An 18,186-nucleotide genomic window follows, 5' to 3' on the forward strand; every position below is an offset into this window, starting at 1 on the left:
CAGTTCTTAAGGTGGCGGTCCATGTAGTTGACATAACTACCAAGAGCACAGCCAGATTCTCTGACTGCATTGTAGGCTGTTGTTGCAAATTTAAGAACCTCCTCTCTCTGAGCTGGGTTATGAAACCTGCCATATGTATAATAGCTATACTGAGCAGTGCGGAAGGGGAAAGCAGTGGATGTCACAGAGTGTCGAGCAATGTCACCACCCATGTGAACAAACTCAAGAAGACATTCTGGTGGGATTTCAACATGGGCAAAATACTTGGCCAAAGAAGGTGGTAGGGACTTTATCATCACTCCTTTAACATAAATGGGTTCTACCTCCTGATGAACAAAGCCATGTCGCTTGCTGTATTCAGTTGAAAACTGCAGAAAGGATGTGAACACCTGAGGTTGTGTTTCTACCGGTGGATGAAGACTTTCAAGGCTTGACTGCACTGCATCCTCATGAATGTCAGAATATACTGCATCCAAAGTCAGTGTTTTCTTCCCGAAGTAGCCATGAAGAGCCATGTCAAGATTGAGTTCCTTAGGGAAATTGTGTAAATTTTTACCCACCACACTGAGCCCTTGTTCACTCTGATCAGTTGTGTTATAAATGAGACGGGTCCAGATGAATTGTTTAGGTCGTGGACACACTTCTAAAGTAACATCAACCATCACTCCAAAATTTCCACCACCTCCACCTTTCAAAGCCCAAAAGAGATCTTCATTCTCTTTAGCAGAAGCCCTCACAACTTTGCTTCCATCGGCTTTAACCATGGTAAATGACAACGCCTTATCACAAGCCAGACCCCCATAGGCACGAGACAGCATACTGTAACCACCCCCAAGGATGTATCCCCCGATACCCACTGCCGGAACACATCCTCCGACAGCTACATAATCAGTATCATCAAGCGCAGAATACACGTCTCCCCAGCAAGCTCCAGCCTGAACAGTGACCGAGCTCTCCTGCACATGAACTTGATTCAAGTTTTTAAGGGAGATGACAAAACCATCGCTGTCAGTGGTGGAGTAACCAGCGAAGCAGTGGCCCCCGGATTTAACAGCGACTGGAGTATTAGTTTTGTCCGCGATTTTCAGACAGCGCTTGATGTCTTCAGCATTTTTTGGAAAAGCGACAAAGGCTGGCTGTTCCAAACTGTACGCAGGGTTGTAAATCTTCACTGCGTCATGGTAGAGTTCTGGTTGCTCAAGAGTCACAGCGATATCTCGAAGTTGTTCGAGTGCAGCGTATGCTGAACCGCCCCCATGCAACTTTCTGGATTTAAAAACGTTTGTAAGGAACGCTTTCTGGTGTAATCCACGCCGTATAAAACGATAACTTTTAGATAAATACATATCTTGCTCAGGACACCAACTTTTCCGCTCAGTTCCGCGTTCTGACCGAAAAGACGTTGTGTACGACCACATCAATTGTACAAATTTGTGCTTAGTCTCTCTCCTCTCTTATCCTAAGAGAGATACCCACTCTAAGTCTTCCTTCCTAATAATTATCGCTATGTCGTCCTTTTCAGAATTAATTTAAGCTAACTGTAGCTTGGCTACATCTTTTTTTATCTGTGTTTACCTATCAAAAGCTTCTAGATAGCATTTGTGGTTTGCTATCTATGTAAAGAAGATTTCAAAGAATTACTGTTGCTGGAGTCCTGTAAAATTTGCACGCGGTGACGCTCTTGTTTTTTTCGGTTTTCATTCGATAGCGCTCACAGGTCTGACCATGGCCAATATTCTAAAGAAAATAATCCTTCGCGCAGAGGGACAACAGAACAACAAAGCAATCAAGGAGTTGAGAAAGAGGAAAATGGTAGAAGCTTTACATTCGATGAAACACAATTTTAAAGTAACAAGCACTTCACTTGTTTACATCTGTTTTCTGCGAGGCTCTCAAAGAACTGATGACACGTGTGTCATGTGCATTAAAAATCTCACTTTTCTGGGGTAGAATGAAATCGAATCGTGATGGCCTTCTTCTGGTTCTTCCTAAACGGGTACAACTAGTCTTGACAAGTATCTCTAGATGTGAAGTACACATTTTAGTTCATTAGTATCATTACGGCCTTTTTTCTTCCTCTTCCTCGTCCTCCTCCATCTTTCCCTCATCCTGTTGAACACCCCAATTCTACCCCTTGAAGAACACTTGGACTATATGAACATAACCCAATATTGAAGTAAATACGTCTTTATTTGACCGAATTTTTAGGTTATACTTCTTGAAATTTATTTTTTAATTTTACTGATCATCTCGTGCTACACGAAGTCCCAAGCTATGTCTTCCGTTTCATTCCTTTTGTTCCGCGGGCTCATACATATGCGATCTTCCGGTCCAGTAGGATAATGGTCTGACCAGAAGAAAAAATGAGTCCACACGTTCATTTTCGTAAACTTTTTAAGCTGTGAAAGAATAAAAGATAAAAAAGGTGAAAATGCTTCCCGTTAGCTTTCACTTGTAAGGTCACACACTAGGAACACAGCGCTCAAACGTCTGCGCATGTGTGAACGTTGTAATGACAAGACACTAGGCACGACACACGGGAAGATTAGGTGGCGTGCTTTCAGGCCTTCAGAACCAAATTATCTCGCACGAGTTACAACAACCTTACAATCTGGTAATTCATGGTGTTTGAAAAGTGTTATTTTTGATAGAGCTCACAATAGAATGGTAAATCAACAGAATGTCCGAACTTGACTGAGCGAAAGAATCTAGAAAGAAAATTGAGACATTCGTAGAAATCTGTAAAAGGGATGAAAAGCTGGGAAAACGAAAACTAGCGACTTTTCGAACTCAAAGCTCCGTGTTATTGAATTCCTTACGTCAAGATCCTTGCAGTTCTTGTCTGTTATTCCTGTGTTTTCACAAGCCAGGTCTTTATTCACAGGAATCTTCAGTTCGTAGATACCAAACGGACTCTTGCATTCCTCCATTCCCAGGAGTTTGTCTTGGCAAGTACTCCCGCTCGGATTCAGGGGATGACTACACATCTCATTCCACCGAGAATCATCCTTGTTCATGCAAAAGCTGAGGCATTCTGAAAAGGGAAAAGATTGCACAATTTTAATTGCGCAAAAAAATTTAGTAAATTAGACCTGAAATGGAAATTTGGGGTTTCTGGGAGCTGTTTCGGTTTTTTGTGATTTCGTTTGTCGTAGCCAAGAAAGTATTACTAACATCTATTATCAAAATGTGGGTTTTAGAACTGAGCTGTTTAAAATAACTTGACTCTGTCGTTAAAAATAATATTAGGGGGTAAAGAATTCCAAAGAAATATACGAATGAAATTAAATTACAAAATAGCGCACGGGCAATATAATCTCTTGCAGGTTGATAACAAAAAGAGAGTACTTAATCCACGGCCGATTACAGCGCATTCTTTGACCAGTATTGGTCTTCTCTCCAGGTCTACAAAATCTAAACTTTGATGAGAATTTAAGATAGCTGTACTATGAGTTTTTGAAAAAGCCAAGAACACTGTGAAATTGCATCATTAAAAAACCCACTTACTGGTGTTTCGTCCCTTTGCTTTTTTCCTGTTACACTTCCCTTCTTTAGTAACCGCTGACCGGTCAAACGTGATTTTCCTGTACGAGCCTACAGACTGTCAATAGTGTTTGATGCTGTTGTCGCCTGCACGAAAGCTTGAGCCGCTAAGATGGCGGATTTGAAGATGAACTTTATCGGGGACACCTGCGGGTTGTTTTTCTGGGCCATAAAGCTCAACATAAATCTGAAAGTAGAAATGATGAATAGGAAAAAAACTGCATTAACAGAAAGTCACAATTTGTAAATGTAAAGATGACAATGTGGAGAAAATAACTGTGTCTCGCCTTTAGCAGACGAACGTTGTAACACGAGGTACAACTGTTTTTGACGTCGAGACTGAATTTGGTGTGACCTTTGTACAGCTCTTGAAAGATCTGAAATTAAAAAAAGATATAAGAAGTCTTCTTTTTACTCCTTTATAATGACATGGTACTTGTCATGCATATTGCGTTTGAACCGCAGCATCTCTTCGGCGACCAACTTTTTTTCTTCCTCTTCGTAGTGTAGTTAAAATTTAATCCCTAAAAGTGACTAGCATCTAGTTTCTCCTTACAAAACAACCCTCTGAATCAAACATTAAGGTCAAGAGAATAAAGAAAATGATCACCAACTAAAGAAGGTCTTGATTGTTAAACACGTTCTCCTTGTCAGCACTTAGGAAATATGAAGAGAAGCAGTCCTGAGAGGAACTTGTATTTTTTTGCGGTATTGCACTGGACATGTACTTACCTCTTTACATGTCTTTAACGTTGTCAAAACTCCACTTCATGATATCAGTTGTATAAATATTGTTAGTGAAACAAAGCATAGCCTTGTCTTGAATGTCCTTCGTCTTACGAAGCATTTCCGTCAACTGGACAGCACCGTTGAGGCGCCCAGTCCCCCGCGCGCTTTCACTGGCCACTCTTTGGAAGGAAGAGAGCGGGTTGTTTCCCTCCCAGAGTGTACGAAACTGGAAGGCTTTGTAAAGCTCGTGCACCTTTTTCATGAATGATCGTTCCAGTTCTCTGTATGTGCTGAGAAGATGTTCCAGGAAGGTCTGTTGCAGAGTTTTGCTGATAGGAGTATCTGTGCAGTAAATTAGGTAACTGGTTAGTTTTGCTTCTTTGTTCTTAAAAAATAAGCAAAATAACAACAAACAAACGAACAAACAAACAACCAAAACTAGAAAAGAGCCAGAAAAAGGATACGTTAACACACACGCATTCGTCTGATGCTAACTCGGGCTTTTATCGTTGAAGGATAGCGCTCCCTTATTTTTGCTCGAACGGACAAAGTTTGCATGGTACGAGGTGACCGTATTCTCTTCGAGCAGAAGGCATAAATCCACTTCTGACCTCTAAAATTAATTGTGCTCTTTTTAAAAATTTGCATTATTTTCCTTGTATCGTCTTTTCCACATTTCCATTTTCGGTGTGCTTCGCAATTAATATACAGGTTTTTTTTTTCCATAAAAGTAACTTTTACCATAAACGGCTGCCATTGGCGTAATAGGTGGCTGTGTCTGGAAAAGGAGCCGAAAGGGGTGACCCAAACACCAGAGCCTGCTTGCACGCTAAACAGACTACGACGAGAGGTCATATAGGCTGTGCTAAACCCTGCACTGTATATCTTTATAAGGTACATATCAATTAGGAATCACACTTGGAAACTATTGGGTTAGCCATATATGACTAGTTTTTACCTTTCGCTTTACCAATATCAGTTATGGCCTTCTGTGTTTCTCTTAGGATAGGGATATCAAAGCTGTACCCCCCGATTTCGTTATCGAGGTCCATAACTTTTCCTATCAAATCAATGCGTGCTGTTCCGGCGATGAAAAATGACTCCATAACTTGTTTGAACCCAGCAATGTCTTGAGGTCTGGAGGCCACATCTAAGAGGCAAACTAATTCGGCTGCGAGTTTTTCCTTGTTCATCTCAAGATTGGCCTTCAAGCAAGGAAAAAAAAGAAGAAAAAAGTTAAGAGCTATTGACGAACTAGGTGGATCATTGCTAAGTTGACGCCGGTGCTTACCGATGCGTGAAGCAGCCATTGACAAAGAAGGGGTATAAGATAATTTGTCTTTCTTGTCTCTTTGAAGCAGCGTGGAGAAAAAAGTTCTTTTCGGAAAAAAAAAAGGATGAACATAGGAACTGGTTTCTTTGTCTTTGGTTTGCACCTTTGCAAGTATAAACGATTGCATTTATGGTGGGCTCATTGCATTTCTAATCAAGATCACAAAGAGATTCCGTACCTGCATTATTTCAGGCACAGAAGCAACATCGAGTTTGTCGAAGTCTAAGTCGCTAGAATCAACAAGGGGAGTGTAAACCTTCCCAAAGGTCAACCATTTCTTTATACTTCCCAGGTTGCTTTCAAGAGAACCAAGACACTGCTTTCCGGACTGTGATCCAGCCAGGCCAAGAGCTGTGTCGATAAAATCCAAAGGGTCCTTACCTTTAATTGCTCCAGCAAACCCAGTGATACCCTGAAGTATCGCTAACAAGTCATCGGGATTGAATTTTGCTTGGTCATAAACATTAGGCAACATTTGTTTTAGTTCAAGAAGTAAACTGGCTAGTTGTTCCTCTAGTTGCTGAATTGACTGCAGAGGAATACTAACGATAAGTCATTAGAGATTGAGAAAAGGATTTTAATTACATTTTCACGCAATACATTTACTTATATATTTACTCTTTCCTCCCTTCTAATCACCTTTTCAATATTCGATTTTTCTTGTCTTAACTTTCTTATTTCTGTTTCGATTTCTCTTTGTATGTTTGTTCGACCTCTTTCCATTCCCATTTATTCATTTCAATCTCTTTCCTGCTTGCTTTCAAGATTTTGCACCTCGTTTGCTGCTAATTCAAACGCGCATATTTAATTTCTGTTTCTGATTTTTCACTCCATGGCCATATGGCATTTCTGTCCACTCAACAAACCCGAGCTTCTCATTTCAACCGGATGTAACCGTTGAGAAGCTTCACTTTTGAGTTGAGAATCAACAGCCGAACACTTATCAAATACTAGTCTCGCTCCCAAGCCTTCCACAGCCAAGCGGTTGTTGTCGTACACATCAGTTACAGCTAAACGTTAGGATCTGGGTACGAGATTGAAGAAATGCTCTGACGATTGACGGCTTTTGTTTTAATCTATAGATAACCCGACACTTAACGAATCAAAATGCATCGCAGTGATCTGTTGGTTTTCACCAATTGTGATTGGTGAATGTTTCAACCATCCAATTCATTGGAAAAGTATCTGCATAAAACTTAAGCAAAAGTAAGACAAATTATCCTGCAGTTAACATTGAAAAAGGTATATGCATGAATACCTTGACATACGTCCTCTTTTCAGACATGGCGCTGTCTCGGGCTCCGTTGAGCCTATCAGCTTCTGCCTTGACTTGTAACTCTGACACTGATGACATTTTAGCAGCCATCTTGGAATTGAAGACAATTTTCCAACGGTTAGATTACTTTTTGGAATCTCAAAACACGGTAAGCAATAAATGTTCATAAATGTACTATTTAATGTCGGAGATAATAGCTACGTGGCATAAGGAGCCTACTTTTTCTTTAAGATTTATCAGTTTTAAAAAACGATCGATATTCTAGGGGCCGTAGCCTTCTCGAAAGTTAATTCTAAAGATTTAGTTCTATACTGATTGGATAACAAATATTAGCGGTCGCTTACTGAATCAACTCTTATTTCGACAATCAGTCCACCTGGAAATTTGTCGGGGAGTGGATTGCATGTAAAAAGGAAAGGCAATTCTCGTGGTAATAAGTCATGCGCCTTCACGACGCTCTTTACAAAAATTGAACGGTAAGTTAAAATCTTAAGCTGCTTTCAAGGTGTTATTTATTTCTTAACTTAGCTAATATCACTGCTGACCGTTTTGAAATCTTGGTTTTTCTGCTCAGTAGACGTGATATCGTTAAACGCTTCTTCGTAAATTTCAGCCGCCTTTCTGACATTCTCTACTGATCCCTCGAGGGCTTCCCACTTGACACGCGGGGCAAACAGGACGTTCCTTCCAAAAATGTCGTAGCCTTTTTTGCCCAGGAAACCCAGCTTTCTTCTGACGTCTGTGGTAAAGATTAAGAGTTATCTTCTACTTGTTTTAATATTGGCTAATTCAACATATCGATAGGGACCATAGGGAAATTACTGCAAGCGCATGTTCAATATCCTGATATTTTTGATAATTATGAAGCCTTTTTTAACAACCGCTTTCAAGTGTATTGTCACAAATCAAATTAATTCATTAATGAAACTCAAGACGCTGTTGAGAATGCCACAAAGTTTGTTTGTGCCAACGAGCTATGCAAGAACCACTTCGTTTCCTTTTTTTTTTGAGGTGTGGGGGGGAGGGCGAAATTCATACGTTAGCGTATATATTGTTAAAAATTCAACCCAACGATCGAGCAAACGTAAGAGTTGAGCAAGATTCAGGAGAGCTTGACGCTTTCGTGACTTACACGTTGTGTTACATCAACAGAGAAATTCAATACTCAGAATGATCGAGAGGCTATTAAATGTCAAACAGTCGATTGGTTGGTCAGACTACGCAATGGTTAGGTTTAAAACGAAGGGTAATTATCTCCTTTAAGCCCTCAGTCGGAAAGGTGTGAGAATCCTTAGCCCCACGCGTGCCCATTGGTGCATATAAATTAACCTTTTCACCTTTTTTGATATCTTCCGCGTCACTTCTATCGTTCGCCAGGCTCAGTATGAATTTCAAAGCGGCTCTGCCTTTGTGACCGTTAATCAGCCAAGTTTGTTTGGTAAAGATGGCTGGATATCAACTGACCTGCACTGCACTCCTTTTCTGTTACAGCCACGATTCATTATTACGTTTTCATGAGGTGATATTGAGTCATCTTTATCGACCAAGCTTGGTAAATGAAGAATCTATTATTGATTTTAGATAGAACGTCGCGACAAAGAATTTCACCTTTTGTGCAGAAACAAATTTACGAGACTCTTCTTGATATTCTTGGTTTTAAAATGTTGAAGTTGAGCGCATGTTTTATTATGTGAATGTACTTTCGTGAGAGCAATGGAAAATTTCTCCTTTGCCGAAGGATAGTTATTACTGTAAACGTGGACTATTCAAGGGACACTCCTCCTAGTCTCAAGGGTGTCCCCTAAAATGTAGTTGCCACTCTATAACATTTGCACATGTTGCCTTCTCTACAGGGATCTCTCGATTTAGGGGACACTTTTTAAAGTTCCAACAGTGTCCCCTAAAGAGAAGTTCCCCAGTATATAACCTATGAATCTGTTACCTTCATTGATAGGACACAATCGTTTAAAGGGACACCTTGTGTAGTTTCAAGGATATCACTAGTAGGAAAGTCCCACTGTATAAAGATTGTGCCAATAACCTTAAGCTTTACAGAATGGACACATCTTTTTGGAAGACATCTACTCTTTCCCGAGTATTTACCATTAGTTAAGGTTCCAGTATCTGTGTAAAACTTACTATTTCCCGATGTTCCTTTTGGACCACGTTTTCCCTGGGGACCTCTTCCAATCATTCTTGCAGTGGCACACTTGAACACGTACTTGACAAATACACATTGCCTTCCTCTCCCTCCGAGACCACCAGCACCACCTAGAACAATAACCCTATTTAGCAAACTGCGACGTCACATGAATCAATAGGGTGATCAATAGCCTACTTAGCCCCTACATGTGCCCTCTCTTCCTGTTTTTTTAGCTGAAGTTGGGAATGATTCGGTAAAGTCTCTCTCGATAACGTCACTGCTTCCAAGAAGCCCAAGTCTGCACGAGCAAAGTAACTGTTAAGGACTATGCAAAGCAAAAAACTTTTAGAGTACTCAGTCGCTGAAATCGAACCTCGCTTCTCCCTTTTCAGACAAATTCCCACGATACCGAGCTCACACTGCCTATTCTTTATTTCAAGGCAGTAATTTTAGCTTTTTTTTTCGGTGCCACAGTAGTCACCTAGATAATATTATTATGAAAGGAGTTGCATTATTGTAACAAGACTAACCTTTAATTGCAACTTGACGAGAAATAAGGAAAAGGGAACGAACTAGCTTACCATAACTACGACAAAAGCGTTTCAAGCTTAATGAAAGCGAATTCATAAATTAAAGGAAACCTAAAGAAAAGCGCGTTTAAAATGTTATATAATATTCTTTTGAACCCCCGCGTATTCACGTGCACGTCGATATTTTAACCCCTTGTTCATTGGCTGTTCATTAGTCCTTTTGTCCAATGATCATAGTGAACCTTTCACCTTTTCCACCGACCCCGTTCGTGGCCGGCTCAGCCCCACGACCTATGCATGAATGAATAGTAACTTGGCCGTTTAACCTTCCAGAGTGGATGAATACACGTCCGTTATGTCCTCCACTCCCTAAAAAAAAATGTTAACTTATTTAGTCAATGTTTGGAGTAGTGTTTAAACAAAGTCTAGTCTATGGACGGTAGGTTCGAGTACATCATTGCCTAACGCAAACCTTCTCATCACTCTTACATGGGATGTGGGGGACTAGGACGAAAAATAAAGTCCACGTCCTATTTCGTATGATTGTAAGGATAGCCGAGAATAGCCCTGTCACACATGCGTAGGCGGTTACATGATAACATGGTTTTCATTTGCATAATGAGCTGCTTGTGCGTTGGTTGTCTGTAGTTTCACGCGACATTTCTACAAAATGCAAGAGATAATAAACTCTTGCACAATTTTATTTGCACACACTTTTTCAAAGGTCAAAATTTACAAAATTTCATATATCAGAGAAGTTTAGTTTCAAAATTTGTAAACAGACTTATAACTATAATTTTTATTGGATGAAATTGAGCATGATAGCGAGAATTATCGATTATACCGAGCTTTGCATTATTCATAAAGGCCCAACCTTAGTTATTTGTCTAACACAAAATTCTAACTTTACTTTTCCCTATCATACGAAAACCGATTCCGTTTCCTGATTTATCATGTATGTTTGCAACTATTGTCTCTCGGTGTGACTCAACGTAAACCGTACGTACTGCTTCTAGTCAAGCAGAACTGGGACAGTGACACCTGTAAGGAGAAGTCTGGACATCAATATATATCAAGAAATGAAACATTCGTTGCCTCACCAGGTATCCCAGCATTCCCTCCTTTTTGTCCACGTATTCCTCGGATGCCGGGTGGTCCATTGTGCCTACGACGATGGCACTTAAAACTGCGACCATAGCAAACACTCGCAGAAACATCTGGTCGCTAGAAAATTGTTAAGAAAGGTCGAATTTTAGGCATTAATAACTGAAATGGTATAAAACGAATTTATGTTGTGTTGCTCTTTGAGCGTTTAGAAAACATCAATGATCCATTCAGCTGCACTTCGCCTGTCACTTTTATGTTCTTACACCTTTTGACGTCATCTGTGACCTGTCATTGATTTTACCGCAAGTTGCAGTAAGTTCGCAATCTGATTGGCCAATTTGCTATTGTTGATAAGAGTTCAGACAACGCTGCCCGCATCAACGTGTCACGCAACGTGTCACGTACTGAGAGAAAGTATTTTGACGTCGATATTGTGGTACAAAACGAGTCGATAGTGATTTAGTGTGGTTTTTATTCTTAGCAACAACGATATTCATCATCAAAGTGGTCAAAATTTCCTGCGGACTCACGCGGCTGCGCATCATAAACATAGTAAAGTGGACTCTGTCAAACTAATGATGCAAGGTGCTTGCTGTTGTCGCTTATGCTTACCACATCTTTGCTATCTCTCGCTGCAGCTCCATCGCCGCCATCTTGTCCCCGGTGTCCATTTCCGCCGCTCGAAATCACCTCCAGGTTCCCAAAGATGTGGTCACAGTGTATGTGGACTACGTAAAAAGAAGACTGTTTTGTCAATGAATGAGAAATAAAACTAAAAAATGAATGAATGAAATGGAAAAGAATTGGAGTTTGAGGGCCTCTTCACCTGTGTCCAATATCTGGGCTGATTTAGCTCTCGTAGCGAGGGCTCGATGCAAGTAAGGGTGATTCAAGGTGGTGTTCGCGCCCGAGAAGTCCCGCGCGCGAAGGGCAGGCGAGTCTGCTATCTCTCAGTCGCGCGCGAGTTACTCGCACCCTCGTCGAGCAGTTGCTATGCAGGCCAGTAAGTAAGCGCTTTAAATTACGTACCCTGTGGCCCAGTGATACCAGGTTCCCCACTTTCTCCAACTTTTCCAGGCCTAATTGATTCTTTAAACATCTGGTTCCAATTTGGTGCAGAGAAATCAACCTTACTTCCACGGGAAGAAATTATCTCTCTTGCAAATATTTGAACAGTGTTGACTCCATGAAGGGAAATAGCACCCTGTAAGAATAAAAAAAAGCGTCAGATCTTCACATGAAACTGACTCATATTGTTACGGGATGTTATAAAATAAACCGTCAACTGTCAAAGCCACCCCGCCCTCATAATCTGTTTTCATTGTTTTATTATTTTTCCTTGAGACCCATTTATAATAGTTTTTACCTATCAGAGTGGAGGCTCAATAACCAGCCGCTGGCCGGGAAATGAGCCCACGCTCCGAAGAACAAAACTGAGCAAAACCCCACTAAAGTATTTGGTGGTAAGTTCTAATTACCTCGATGTAAACTGTATCTGCAAGAATATCCAGCTGCCGAACAAGATTCATTGTTTTTCTCAGAAGAATCAAGGGTAGATGGGGCTCTTTAGCCGCGGTGAAGGCAACCCATCTAGGGGAGGGAAAACCCTGATTTCAAACCTCCACTGCTTTGTGGCTATACCTGATAGCAGGAAAAGCTTCAGGAGTAAACCTCGAGGTTAAATCCGGAGTGGAGCCCCTAAGGCGAAAGGCAGATGCACAGCACTACCTTCCGGCAGCTCCTGCAGTGAAACTGGCTCCAAATTGTAAAGGTTCACCCTTTCCCTTGGACTCAGCCAGCGGAACCGAGAGGGGGACACTGAAGTGTGGGCAACCCAGCGTCTCCATTCTAACCCGCCCAGGCTTTCAGCGCAAACTGGAGAGGTCACTCCAGCGGTTCTTTGCAAGATTCCGGCACAACACGGGATGAGGCAGTTCACCGGTTCTAAGCTCCTGACCGATTGGCGTAGGTTGGAGCGCCAGGGGTATCATCCGACGGTGGGAGAAGCCCTCGTAGCTTCACTGGGCAGCTACCGCCCGCCTCAAGCTGGGCAGCCCCCAGCCAGTAAGGTGCTGCCCCGCCATGGCTCGCCTGCTCTACTGGGTGCGTAGGGCTTAGGGGACCTTCCCCGACAAGCGAGTCACAACTTTGCACCAGGCAAAAAGAAAACATTAACGAAGACTCCAGCTCTTCGCATCGCAAGCTGGAACGTTCGTACTATGTGCCCTGGTCTCTCTGCTGATCTTCAACAGATAGACGACTCCCGCAAGACCGCCATCATCAACAAGGAACTGACACGGCTTAACATCGACGTTGCCTGTCTCCAGGAGACTCGGCTGGCCGACAGCGGCTCTCTTAGGGAATCTGACTACACCTTCTTTTGGCAAGGCTTGTCCCAGGACAAGCCGAGGCTGCATGGAGTAGGTTTTGCTGTGAGGAACTCGCTGCTCGCCACCACAGAAACGCCGATTGGAGGCAGCGAAAGAATCCTAGTCCTCCGCATGAAGACACCTACAGGGTTTGTCAACTTCCTGTCTGTTTACGCCCCGACCCTCACATCCAGCACAGAAGCCAAAGATCAGTTTTACGAAGACCTGGAGGAAACAGTGTCCCAAATACCCCGCTCCGAAAGCGTATACCTGCTAGGTGACTTCAACGCATGCACTGGTTCCGACTGGCAAGCATGGCCCGCCTGTCTCGGCCATTTCGGTGTTGGCAAGTTAAATGAGAATGGGCAGAGACTGTTGGAACTCTGCTGCAATCGTGGCCTCTGCATCACCAACACCTACTTCAAGTGCAAGGAGCTGCACAAAGTTTCTTGGAGACACCCCCGGTCACGCCACTGGCACCAGCTTGACCTTGTCATTACCAGGAGAGCTGACCTCAGCAGCGTCCTCCACACGCGAAGCTACCACAGCGCAGACTGTGACACAGATCACTCCCTTGTTGGCAGCAAGATCAGGCTGAAGCCTTGTAAGATCCACCACGCCAAGACAAAGGGTCGCCCCCGCATCAACACCTACGCTACTGCCGACCCAGCCAAGGCTCAGAGCTTCGTCGAGACCCTTCAGGAAAAACTTGCCAACCAGCCTACAACCGATGTCGCGGATGCCAAATGGTGTCACCTCCGGGATGCTATTTACGACTCGGCCATGTCTGCGTTCGGAAGAAAAGCACACAAGAATGCTGACTGGTTCGAGGCGTACTGGAAAGAAATGCAGCCAGTCACGGAAGCCAAAAGGATAGCCCTCCTGGCTTACAAGCAGAACCCTTGCCACAGCACACGCGACGCTCTGAGAGCAGCTAAGAGCAAGGCCCAGCAGACCGCCCGCCGCTGTGCCAACAAGTACTGGCAGACCCTGTGCGCCAAGATCCAGACAGCTGCCGACTGTGGTCACATTAGAGGGATGTATGAGGGGATCAAGACAGCCACTGGCCCTACGAGCATCAAGACAGCACCGCTCAAAACAAAGTCTGGTGAAGTCATCACCGACCAGAGCAAGCAGCTGCAGCGTTGGGTTGAGCACTATCTCGAGCTCTACTCGACCCAGAACATCGTGACTGACGCTGCCCTTGATGCCTTGCCCAGATTACCAGTCATGGAGGAGCTTGACGAGATGCCCACACTGGAGGAGCTCAGCAAAGCCCTCGACAACCTTGCCTGCGGCAAGGCGCCAGGGAAGGACAGCATACCATCAGAAGTCCTAAAGCACGGCAAGCCTTTCATCCTCCAGCCGCTTCACGAGCTCCTCTGCCAATGCTGGGTGGAAGGGCACATCCCACAAGACATGAGAGATGCAAGTATAGTCACCATCTACAAAAACAAGGGTGACCGAAGCGATTGTAATAACTATCGCGGCATCTCGCTTCTCAGCACTGTAGGCAAAGTCTTTGCGCGTGTCACTCTAAGTCGTCTACAGAGTCTTGCTTCACGAGTTTACCCAGAATCCCAATGTGGGTTCAGAGCCGCCAGGTCCACAGTGGACATGATCTTCTCCCTCCGCCAGCTACAGGAGAAGTGTCGTGAGCAGCAGCAACCATTGTTCCTCGCTTTCGTGGACCTGACAAAAGCCTTTGACCTGGTAAGTCGAAGCGGGCTCTTCCAGATCCTTCAGAAGATCGGCTGCCCACCGAAACTCCTTGCCATCATCGCCGCCTTCCACGAGGACATGCAGAGCACCGTCTGCTTTGATGGAGCCACCTCGGATGCCTTCCCAGTCAGAAGTGGAGTAAAACAGGGCTGTGTTCTGGCACCAACTCTGTTCGGGATTTTCTTCTCGATGTTACTCCAGTATGCCTTTGCCGATTCCTCGGACGGTGTATACATTCGGACAAGGGCAGACGGCAAGCTCTTCAACATTGCCAGGCTCCGCGCCAAAACGAAGACCTTTGAGGTGCTCATCCGCGAGCTGCTGTTCGCAGATGATGCTGCCCTGGCATCTCACAGCGAGGCAGGCCTCCAACGCTTAGTCGATAAGCTGTCTCACGCCTGCAAAGAGTTCGGCCTTACCATCAGCCTAAAGAAGACGAACATCCTTGCCCAAGATGCACTGACACCTCCCGTCATTACAATCGACAATACTGAACTGGAGGTGGTGGACTCTTTTACTTACCTAGGGTCCACAGTGTCAAACAAGGCATCACTAGACGTCGAGATCAGCTCAAGGATTGCCAAGGCAGCGGGAGTAATGGCCAAACTCAACAAAAGAGTGTGGAACAATGACCTGCTGAGCGTGAGGACCAAACTGCAAGTCTACCAATCTTGTGTCCTTTCCACACTCCTCTATGGTAGCGAGTCATGGCCCACATACGCCAGACAAGAGAAGCGGCTCAACGGGTTCCACCTCCGCTGCCTTCGGCGTCTCCTCCTGATCAAATGGCAGGACAGAGTCCCCAACACCGAGGTCCTTGGGCGAGCCGACATGCCTAGCATCTCTACACTACTCATCCAAAGACGCTTACGGTGGCTTGGCCATGTACACCGTATGGACCCCGGTCGCTTGCCAAGACAAATCCTTTATGGGGTACTGCGAGAGGGCGTCCGACGCACGGGCCGACCACTCCTTCGCTTCAAGGACGTTTGCAAGCGTGACCTGCAACTCACTGAAATCATCCCCAACACCTGGGAGATCCTTGCGACAGACCGGGAAGCCTGGCGTCGGGGTGTGAAGGACGGGGCTCACAGGGCTGAGATGAAGGCCAGGGCCGAGGCGACTATCAAGAGGGGGACGAGAAAGAAACGTCAAAGATCAGATCAAGAGGCCACCAATTACATCTGTTCCAGCTGCAACAAAGATTGCCACTCAAGAATCGGGCTTTTGAGCCACTCAAGAGCCCACCAACACTGATGCGCTGACCATCGCCTCTCCGAGACGAGGATGCTATTACTAAAGTTTAGACCTTGCTTCCCTTCCAGCTGCTCCTTCAAGTATTTTAGATGAATAACTCGGCCGAGGGCTCGGTAGTGACCTAAAAAAGAGAGAATGTAGTATGAAGTTAGTAACTGCTGTAGTGTTATTAAAAAAAAAGGAAGAGCTAACTCTGCTGTTCTTATTCTATATGCCGACTAATCAGTCTAGTACAGGCGTCTAATTGGGATCAGTTGCAGGCTCGAGATGGCTTATCCGTCGGGTCATGTTTGATTAGATTGCGTGACTGTCATGGACAAGTCATGTTATCGACGACAGCCCTTTTCAGCGTTACCAGTTCGAAATAGTTAGCATATTTGATAACCACGTGACGTCACAACATGACGACCATTTCGGGAATCGAAGATTTTCGTACCCAATTCGAAATGTTTGCTGTTTATTCGTTATTACTTGCCGTAAGTACCAACAATTATGTTGGAAATTAGTGAACAGATACTGATCTTCACGTGTACTCAAAGATGGTGGTTGCCTTCGCTTCACCAATCAAACTACACGAACATATTAAAAGGCCTTTCTAAGTTGCAAAACCGTTGAAATAAAATCAGAGAAGAGGGCCAACTTTGAGGCACTGAATAGAGCATGCTGTGCTGGTGGAAAAGAAATTGCATGGGTTATGCAAACATTTATTAAAACTGAATTAAGGGGGAAGGTTTCTAAAGAAACTGTGGTGCTGCGTCGGTGGGAGAGTATAGCAGGGTAAATTAGCATTATCAACTGAGTAGATAACGTAAATTGGCCACCGTAAAGAGTTTCAAAGCTGACGTTTCCAGCATTAGCCCTTCGTCAGAACGAATTTATTAGAACTGCAATCCTAGTAAGAGTCTTTGGGACGCCTCTGCAGAGTAAAATGCACTTGCTTTGGTAGAAAAGTCCCTTAACGCTCATCCAAGATTGCGGTACCCAATATTACTCACTTTGCCGACAACACATACCATACAAATATCATTTGTATTGTTAGTGTCACCAACAAATTGTTTTAGACTGACCTGCTTGAATTTCTACAACCGATGGAGTCTGGAACCAAGTAGGTTGCGGTATCGCAGGATCAACATTTAGTAATCCATCAATCACCTTTAAATTGGCACATCCATTCCTAACTTGAAAAAAATCTGCTTTGACTTGACACTGATGTATTCCGGGTGCATGAAAGATCAAGTAAGGTGAAGTCAGCTGTATCTGAGCAGATTCCCCCATGTGTACCCCCCTGTGTAATAAAACTCACCATCACGCCCTGGCCTCTAAGTTTTCCGCTTTTGAATAACCCATAATAGTTTTAAATTTCGGGTGCATAAAAGCGGCGATGGACTGGTGATGATGGTAACTTTCTAGTCACGTACCCAGACCTACCACGACCAAGTGGTGGTATGTGAGTACTTGATTTGAACTCACCAGAAATTAGCAGCTCGCATAACAAAACGAAAAAAACCGTGTTTAAATTGATTACATTGTTGACTAATTTCAGAATCTCCTTTATATGCAGTACGGAAAAAAAAATTTTTATTTCTATCGCCAACCCCCTGAAAAACAAAGCCTCAATATTCATGATCATTGAATAGCAATCGAGGAATATATTGGCTGCCGGATCGGATAAAGACTTTTTCCTTTAAAGACACACCGCCGTTTTGAAGAGTTAGATCTTAGGCATCACATGACAAGCGTAGACCAATCGGGTTTATAATTAAACAATAGGGTGGAAAGCTCATTTGATATGTCGAGTAGTTCCAAATAAGGCCTGCCCCTTTTGATTTGACTTTTCATGCCATGGATGCTCGGATTTCGAATTGGGATTTTTACTAACTTTGCTTAGAAAAAGGGCGTTAGTAAGCGTGGTCTGGATGTACGTGGATGATAACAGCATATGCTTTAGTTTGCTATGGGTTAGCCAAAAAGTGAAAGATGGCTTTTTGGCCAATCAGAGCGGACGCAATATCTTAGTTATTTTTCAAATGAGTATAAAATATAGTTAGATGTTATCCTGTTAAATTAGAACTTGAAAAAAATTAAAGTGGTCAGTTTTATAAGCTTCGATACTACCATTGGAAAAGGCACATTGAAATACCGGCTTACACTGAAAAAATGTAACGTTATTTTTGTGA

The 18,186-nt window shown here is 43.6% G+C and overlaps 1 protein-coding gene and 1 non-coding gene across 2 annotated transcripts in view; both read right to left on the reverse strand.

Moving 5' to 3' along the window:
* The window catches only part of LOC113676052 (uncharacterized), a 1,935-nt gene extending 533 nt beyond the window's left edge, over positions 1-1,402 (reverse strand). Inside the window, exon 1 of the mRNA XM_027192674.2 lies at positions 1-1,402. This exon is cut by the window's left edge and continues 533 nt beyond it. Within this exon, the coding sequence (XP_027048475.2) occupies positions 1-1,346 (1,346 nt within the window). The 5' untranslated portion in view covers positions 1,347-1,402.
* Positions 1,403-2,190: 788 nt separating this feature from the next.
* Positions 2,191-17,284, reverse strand: LOC113676073 (uncharacterized). The gene is made up of 19 exons (XR_016182939.1): positions 17,077-17,284; positions 16,050-16,130; positions 13,313-13,325; positions 12,140-12,197; positions 11,691-11,865; positions 11,274-11,389; positions 10,655-10,778; positions 9,804-9,923; positions 8,824-9,152; positions 7,427-7,630; positions 6,864-6,971; positions 5,784-6,134; positions 5,231-5,477; positions 4,284-4,614; positions 4,010-4,013; positions 3,831-3,920; positions 3,508-3,730; positions 2,820-3,034; positions 2,191-2,399 (listed from the first exon to the last, which is right to left on the reverse strand). It is a non-coding gene; the product is annotated as an uncharacterized LOC113676073 (transcript).
* Positions 17,285-18,186: the final 902 nt, after the last annotated feature.

Source organism: Pocillopora damicornis, chromosome 14 (assembly GCF_964200805.1).
Source record: "Pocillopora damicornis chromosome 14, jaPocDami1.2, whole genome shotgun sequence".
In the NCBI taxonomy this organism is placed as follows: Eukaryota; Metazoa; Cnidaria; class Anthozoa; order Scleractinia; family Pocilloporidae; genus Pocillopora; species Pocillopora damicornis.